At 57.1% G+C, this 7460-nt stretch overlaps 1 protein-coding gene and 1 non-coding gene across 2 annotated transcripts in view; one reads left to right on the top strand and one right to left on the bottom strand.

Annotated features, from left to right (window-relative positions):
- Nucleotides 1–38: 38 nt before the first annotated feature.
- On the bottom strand, nucleotides 39–111 carry TRNAK-CUU (transfer RNA lysine (anticodon CUU)). Its single transcript has one exon. It is a non-coding gene; the product is annotated as a tRNA-Lys (tRNA).
- A 533-nt stretch (nucleotides 112–644) lies between these two features.
- ADAMTS7 (ADAM metallopeptidase with thrombospondin type 1 motif 7) overlaps nucleotides 645–7460 on the top strand; it is a 37749-nt gene continuing 30933 nt past the window's right edge. Inside the window, exons 1-6 of the mRNA XM_065688218.1 lie at nucleotides 645–739; nucleotides 1304–1656; nucleotides 2998–3169; nucleotides 5249–5445; nucleotides 6464–6547; nucleotides 7248–7372. Coding sequence (XP_065544290.1) covers nucleotides 652–739; nucleotides 1304–1656; nucleotides 2998–3169; nucleotides 5249–5445; nucleotides 6464–6547; nucleotides 7248–7372 — 1019 coding nt within the window. The 5' untranslated portion in view covers nucleotides 645–651. The remainder of the gene's footprint in view (nucleotides 740–1303; nucleotides 1657–2997; nucleotides 3170–5248; nucleotides 5446–6463; nucleotides 6548–7247; nucleotides 7373–7460) is intronic.

Below are 7460 nucleotides of genomic sequence, written 5' to 3'. Positions count from 1 at the left end.
GAGCGAGTGGGGGAAAAAAGGCATCAAAAAAGCCACTCCGCCCAACGTGGGGCTCGAACCCACGACCCTGGGATTAAGAGTCCCATGCTCTACCGACTGAGCTAGCCGGGCGCTGACTGCTGCTTTTGCCTTCGTGCTACTCTGCAGCGCCCCCCCGCCCCGAGTGCTGCCCAATCCCCGCTGCGGCCGCCAGCGGGCGTGCTCGTGCGGGGCTCAGGCCTCATTTGCATACTTAATAGCATCGCTTTAATTAAGCGACCTCATCCCCCGGGGCCGGCGGCAGCGGGTACAGCCGCTCCCGGGACCGGCAGCGCCGCGAGCCGCCCTCGAGGGGCTACGGAATTAGCACCAAATCTTCTCCATTGCCAGCTCGTTATCACCGGGAAGTGTAATTAAAGCAATTAACGCGCGCGCACGCGCACAGCCGCCGCAGGGGCAGCCGCGGCCCCGGCTCCGTTTCTCGTTCTTCGACCGAATTCTCACGGGGCTCCCCCCGGTGCTCACCGTCACCGCCAGGGGGCGCCCCAGGGCCGCGCCGGGCTGCCCGGAGGCTCCCGCTGCCCTCGCCCCCTCCCCGCACACCCTAAGAGGCGGAGCCGCGCCCCGCGCCCGCCGCCGGCGTGCCCGAGCCCCGCCGCGCCGCCCGCACCGATGCCGGCCCCGGCCGCGCTCCTCAGCCTCGCCGCCGCGCTGGCGCTGGCCGCGGGCGCGCAGCCGGGCGGAGGCACCGAGCGGACAGGTCCGGAGCAGGGGGGGAACGGGACTGGGACGGGAGGCGGGAGCGGGCGGGACGCGCGGGGGTGTCCGCGGGTGCGGGGCAGCCGCCGGTGCCCTCCGCGGTGCAGGCTGGTTGGCTGGGCAGGGAGCCCCGGCTCCCCGCGGTTACCTCGCTTCTACCCAGCCGGGGGATGCTTGTCCCCAGGGCCGGGTTCCGAGCGCCGTTTCACACTGGGATTTGGGGGGGTTTTGGCGTTTTTTGGCTGCGTGGGTTGGGTTGGGTTCCTGTAACCCGCAGCCGTAACGGAACAACGGGAATGTGCGTGTGGGAGCGGGAGCTGCGGGACCCCCGCCTCCATCCTTTCCAGCGCTGACCCGCGCCCTCTCCCAGGGAGCCCGACCGGGACCCAGCGGGGTCCATGCGCCCCATGGCTGTGGGGCTCTGGCTGTGCCCCCCAGCGGCACGGGGACGCCAGCTCCCAGGTCCAGCTGCTGTCTGGGTACCAGACCCCGCCGGGCTGCCCCGGGGGTTCAGCGTGAGGGGGAATGAGCCCCAAAGGTAACCACCGGACCCCTTCCTCCCCAGAGCCCGCTCCGCCGTACTCCAGCAGCGACATCGTTCACCCCATTAAGGTGGACGAGAGCGGCTCCTTCCTGTCCTACGACCTGGCCCACCGAGCCCTCCACCGCAGGTCCCCTTCCTCCAGGAGCAAGTTTCCTGCCTTCTATGAACTGCATTACAAAGGACAACCCCTGAAATTCAACCTGAGCCTCAACAACAACCTCCTGGCGCCCGGGTTCGTCACCGAGAGGCGATTCGGGGGCATCGCCAGCGCCAAGATCCAGTCTCACCCCTACAACTCCTGCCATATGATCGGGGAGGTTCGGAGCCGGGCGCTGCAGGGGGGTCCGGCCGCGCTCAGCACCTGCGATGGCCTGGTGAGTACAGATCCCTCCTCCGCAGGACAGAGCAGGAGCTGTGGGGAAGCCTTGTTGCTGCTGGAAGCAATAGCGAAGCTCCTCCCGACGCAGTGAGCCGGGATCCTCATCCCGTAGGTTTGGTGCAGCTGGGGATGAGCTGACTGTAGTTTTCCCATGGATTCCAGCGGGTTGGGAACTCTCCGGGAGTGTTTACTTGTTTGTGATCGAATTCCCAAGGAGCAGTTCTCATTTCGCCTCCGCCTTCTAGTACTACGTGTGGGGATGATGAGGAGCACATTATGAGCAAGGTGCTGGGTGCCCGGGGGTGTTTAGGTAGCGCAGCTCCTGTGCAGGGTTTTGTGAGCACCTCCACTGCCCTGTTCCACGGCAGATGGGTTTGAAGTCTGAAAGCTGGCCTGACCTTCCCAAGGAAGGCTGTTGTGTCAGCGCTTTGCCAGGGAAATCCAGGACTTAAACCATAGAACCCCAGACTGGTTTGGGTGAAGGGACCTTAAAGCTCATTCAGAATGAAACTCCTCTTTGTGAATTAAACACAGACAGGAGGGCAAAAGAAGAAGTTACTTACTGAATAATTTGCCACCCGTCTATTGTGTCACTTGAAAACACCCATTCCATTGTGGTGTTTAGTGAACACCATCACTGAGGTCTGTAAAGTGTGGTGAAAATGGGCAGCATCGTGCAGGTGCTGGGGATTAGTCTTGGTTTTTATGAAGCGGAAGAAGTTGTTCATTCACTCAGGCATCAGCGCAAGGTTGTGAGAGGGTCTGCAGCCCATATTCAGTGAGCAGAACTCAGCCTGAAGTTGCTTTAAACCTTCTCTACCCAGTCTTGAAATCACCGTGGCTCTGTGTCAGCAAAGTGGTGCTGCAAAAGGCCCGAAGCAGCCGGCTGCATCTGAGGAGGTTTTGCTCAGGAAGCACCTCTGTTGGTGCAACGCTTGCTCACACCACTGGTGCTGCGCTGCAGTCAGAGCCATCCTTTGGGCTCCCCAGGCTGTCTCCAGGAAGGTCAGGAGAGGTGCAGGGGGAATGGTCTGCCGCTTTATGTGTGCCCCGGTTCCCCGGAGAAGGCATTTCTTAGCGTCCCTGCATCCCCTGAGCTCTGCACTGTCGGACACCCATTGGGCTCACCACCCATCTGTACTTTGTGACGGGATCTCTTTAGCTTTTCGCTGTCTTCCCGATTGCTCCATGCTGGTTTGTTCTCTTTTGTCTGGGAGTTTAGAGCCTAAAATAGCCGTAATACCAACTGCAAACCCTCTCCAATTCCCAGGTTCTTCCTGTGGGTCTGCGCTAGATGCAGACAGCTTCACAGTGATGCTTTGTCTCTCCCTGCCAGAAAGGTGTGTTCCGGCTCATGGATGAGGACTACTTCATCGAGCCAGTGCCCAGCAGCTTTCCGGAGGATGGAGCAGCACAGCCCCACAGGATATACAAGCGCCAGGCACCCGAGCTGGGGGCAGAGCCAGGCAGGAGGCCACCAGCTCCACAGGAGACTTGTGGTGTGCAAGGTAAGGTCCCTTTCCTCTTGCAGTTCTGCAGTGAGCCGGCAGCAGCTGGGTCCTGTGATTCGTATGAAGCACCTCATACATAAAGGGAGCAGGTCCAAGCCTTAACCCCCTGCATCGCCTCCACAGACTCATTAAACCTGGCATTCAGCTCCCATCTCAACCTCCGGCATCCATCAATGACACTCTTGGCTCTTAGTCTGGCTTTTGCTGGAGGTTCCCTTTGCCACGTAGGCTGGCAAGAAGGAAAACCCTCAGCCCAAAACAGTGAACCACCACGATGCTGCTGGTGAGTGAGTGTCCAACAGCCTGGAGCTGCTCATGGGGAACAGCCCCATGCCCCGGGGGTGCCAATGCAGCCATCCCACAGGCAGTTTTATCATGGGAGGGCTCGTTTGAGCTGCTGGTCAGGAGGGCTCAGCCACGAGCCACAGGCATCGCTGCACACAGGCTTGCGGTTATTTTTCTCCTGCCCATTTTCTGTGTTTGCTTGTGTTTGTCACTTACACGACTCAGCCCATGCTGAGCCTCAGGCCTCTCGTTCTCATCTCCTCCTGGCCCTGCTGCAAAGCCCCCCATGCCGTGGAGGCTGAGGGCTTGTTTCCATTTCCTTGCAGACGCTGGTTTCTGACCTGCCAGGGCCTTGGACTTTGGGGGTGAAACCCGGCCGCTGCCCCAGAGTCAGTCTGTGTGGGGCAGAGGGCTCCTGCTGGTTGCTGCTCCTCTGTCTAGAGCAGATGGGTTGGAGAAACTCCCAAAGCCAAGTTTTCAAGTGCTGAGGGATTCAGTGCATCCCCAGCAGCTCACGCGCGCTTTACGCCTCATCTGCATCAGTGGAGCTGCATCGTCACACAGTGCCTCTGGGTTCGCACATTTCTTAGAGCTCTCTGCTTTCAGAAACAGGGGTTTGGTGCTTTGTTTCGGTTTTCCTGTACTCAGGTTATTTTCAGGCATTCTTCTGTTAATCTGCGTTTATTATTTAATCTACGGTAACAATCGTAAGGGCTCCTTCTCGACTTCGAAGTCTGTTCATGGTAAATGAATTTCACTGGTGTAATAGAGCCCGTGTGAATCCCTTTCGCAATCTGGGCTAGCAGAGTGGATGTGAAGTGTGCCCTGGGCAGGAAACCAGAAGTCTGCAGGGCTTTAATTACTGCAAACCTTTTGTTTGGTGTGATGGATTGCTGGGTTTCTTCGCGAAGCACCATGCAGCCAGCTGGTGTTAGGCTGTTAGGTGTTATTTAGCTTCTGTCAATACGGAGGGCAGGCTGTGTGTGCAGCTGGGCAAGAGTTTAAGAGGGACCTCAAAGGGAAAATGCCTCCCTGGGAGCCCTCTGCCCCTTCCTCTCTGCAGTACCTTCACGTCCTGGCTGGAAGCTTAGCAGCAAAGGACACAATGGGAACAAGCTCCAAGGAAGCTGTTGCGATTGAGCTGTCACAGTGGTATTAGCAGTGCATCAAATTATCGAGATAGTTGGGATTTTTCAGGCTGGGGGATAAAACTCCCTTTCACAGCTAACGTACAGTGTAGTCCATAAAATGTAAAAGTCCATTGTTAAAGTAAGGCTGAGCCCGTAGAAACTGGTCATAAAAGCAATTCCCACTGTGTGGGATGTGGTTTGTAAAGCCTTTACCCAGCTTGGGACTGACCCTGACCTTGATCTTGGAGCAGTGTCACAGGAAAAGTCTCTGCTTGAGAATTCCCAGTTGCTGGTGTGCGTGAGGAGCATCCGAGCTCTCCTCCGGTCCCTTTTCATCCCCCTCAATGTTCCCGTTGTTTATCTATGGGAAGGAGCAGAGCTCAGTCTCCGTGTGGCTGAAGGGATCTCTGTGCGGTGCTGCAACACCCCGGCCCGCCCAGGACACCGATGATCTTTGGGATTTGGCTCAAGGCATCAGTCCAGCGTTCGGGGTGCCGAGCATATTGTACTGGGGAGCTGTCTCTGCCCGCGGTGACAGTCACAAACACTGGGGGTTGTTTCTCGGTGGTGCACGCTCGGGCATCTCCTGATGATGTTTTAGCAAAGTTGCAAACATTTTACCAAAAAGCCAAAGTCTTTTTTCCCTCCTTTGATCCCTCAGAATCCCCGGAAAGCCTGGAGAGGTCTGAGAAGCGGAGGGAAAGATGGGAACAGAAGCAGCACAGGAGGAGAAGAATAAAGCAGCGCTCCATCAGCAAGGAGAAGTGGGTGGAAACGCTGGTGGTGGCAGACACCAAGATGATAGAATACCACGGGAGCGAGAACATCGAGAAGTACGTGCTGACCGTGATGAACATGGTGAGTCCTGCTCCTCTGCTGGCCCAGCCATGGGCTCCTCGGGGACGTGGCTGTGAGACATAAAGACCACTGCGCTTGCCAGGACTCATCCCTGGTGGGACCTCAGCAAACCTCTCTCCAGACAGACCATTCCCACCACACAGTGGCTTTTCTGCATTGCTCAGTGCTGCATCCACCATGGGAGGATGGGTTGGTGTCAGTGAGCCCGAGGCCAGAATCTCAGTGCAGGGAGACTTGGGCACAGGGATGAAGCTGAAACCACCCTGAAATCTGTATGAGAGCCACCCATGACCCTCTGCATGATAAGGAAACTTCCTTACAGGAGGAGAAATCCACTGGGACCTGGGAGCTTAGGCTCAGAGTCCCTCATGCTCAGGGCTGGCCATGCCCACAGAGGGACCCAGTGCCAGCACTAGCCTGGTTAGCAGGAGAGACAGGAACAATGGTCCTGGGAAGGTGCCACTTAGGATGGTTAAGAGAAGGAGAACCAGACTGTGGGGGTCTCCACTGGGAATCCGTAAGGGCTTGTGGCGCCATAAAAGAGACGGATGAATCAGTGTGAGCTGGTTTAGTCTGTTCGCTCTTCTACTGCTGGGGAAGCACCTATTTGCATTTCAGAAGAGAGCTTTGGTTGAGGGCCAGGAAAGAGGGTGGGATTGGGCAGAGGACCTCAGAAACATCCCCGGGTCTCTGGGATTGATGAAGGCACCCAGGGAGGTCAGGCTTTCTTTGAGGTGCTAAACACCTCTATTAGTGAAGGCAGAGGTGTTCCCCCAGGCATTCCGGGATGCGTTTCAATGTGCTACCCAGATTAGAGCAGTGTTGTGTGGGTATCATCACGCTCCAAACGCTTCAGCCCAGGTCTGCGTCTGCTCTTGTTTTGGGGAATTCCCGGAGATGCTGCCGGCGACACTCGGTGTGTTCCCCTCAAGCTGTGCTCCCCTGCAGCCCTTCCCGGCAGTGACACAGGGCAAGGTCTTTCCCTTTCCCTTGATTTCTTTGGCTCTTGCTGTTGCAGGTGGCAGGTTTGTTCCACCACGCCAGCATTGGGAACCCCATCAACATTGCCATAGTGCGACTCATCCTGCTGGAGGATGAAGAGGTAAGGAGAAAGCACAGTGACCCCCCCTCAGCCTGGCAGCCAGGCTGGGATACACTGAGAGCCGGCCTTGAAAGCCCGTAACCTCTCTCTTGTGCTGTCTTCATGGCCTGGGTGAGTTTGTGTAAGAAATGCAGGTGCCTGTGCCTTGCTCGTCTTCGTGGGCTGCAGCCCTGGTAAGGTCAGGGGCACGGCCAGAGGAGCTCTGTAGTCTGATTCCCAGGATAATTCATGGTAGCTCAGCATCACCACCGGTAGCAGGGGGATGTGAATCACTGGATGTTTGTGCTCCCAGCTGCAGCGGGGGCTCTCGGGGATCCTGGTACCATTCAGATGGGCTCCCAGCTGCATCCTTTGCCATCAGGCAGGATGGGATATTTTCCTGCAGTGTTTCTAAACCCCCATTACCAGATGAGTTAATGTTTTGGTTGAATTACAGATGACAAAAAAGCAGAAAGGCACTGTATCCCCACCCGGCACTGTATCCCCACCCGGCACTGTATCCCCAGCCGGCACTGTATCCCCACCCGGCACTGTATCCCCACCCAGCCTACAACCTATAAATATGGAGCAATTCCATCCTGATGGCAGTTACTCCCAATTCCACTCCACTGAGTCTCAAATCAGACCCTTCCCCGCTGCATCCTAAAACCCAGACAGATCCAGCACCAGCATCACAGCAGGCTTTCATTTACATTGGCAGGAGGATCTGAAGATCTCCCACCATGCAGACAACACCTTGAAAAGCTTTTGCAAATGGCAGAAGAGCATCAACGTCAAAGGAGATTCCCATCCCCTGCATCACGACGTCGCAGTCCTGCTCACAAGGTATTGTGCCCATGTGCTGATTTTATGCTGTAGGTGCTATTCTGGCAGCTAGAAACATCTGCAGGCAGGGGGACATCTCAGTGGTAGC

The sequence above is a fragment of the Lathamus discolor genome, chromosome 8 (genome assembly GCF_037157495.1).
Source record: "Lathamus discolor isolate bLatDis1 chromosome 8, bLatDis1.hap1, whole genome shotgun sequence".
In the NCBI taxonomy this organism is placed as follows: domain Eukaryota; kingdom Metazoa; phylum Chordata; class Aves; order Psittaciformes; family Psittacidae; genus Lathamus; species Lathamus discolor.
This window is presented reverse-complemented; position numbering and strand designations above follow the sequence as displayed.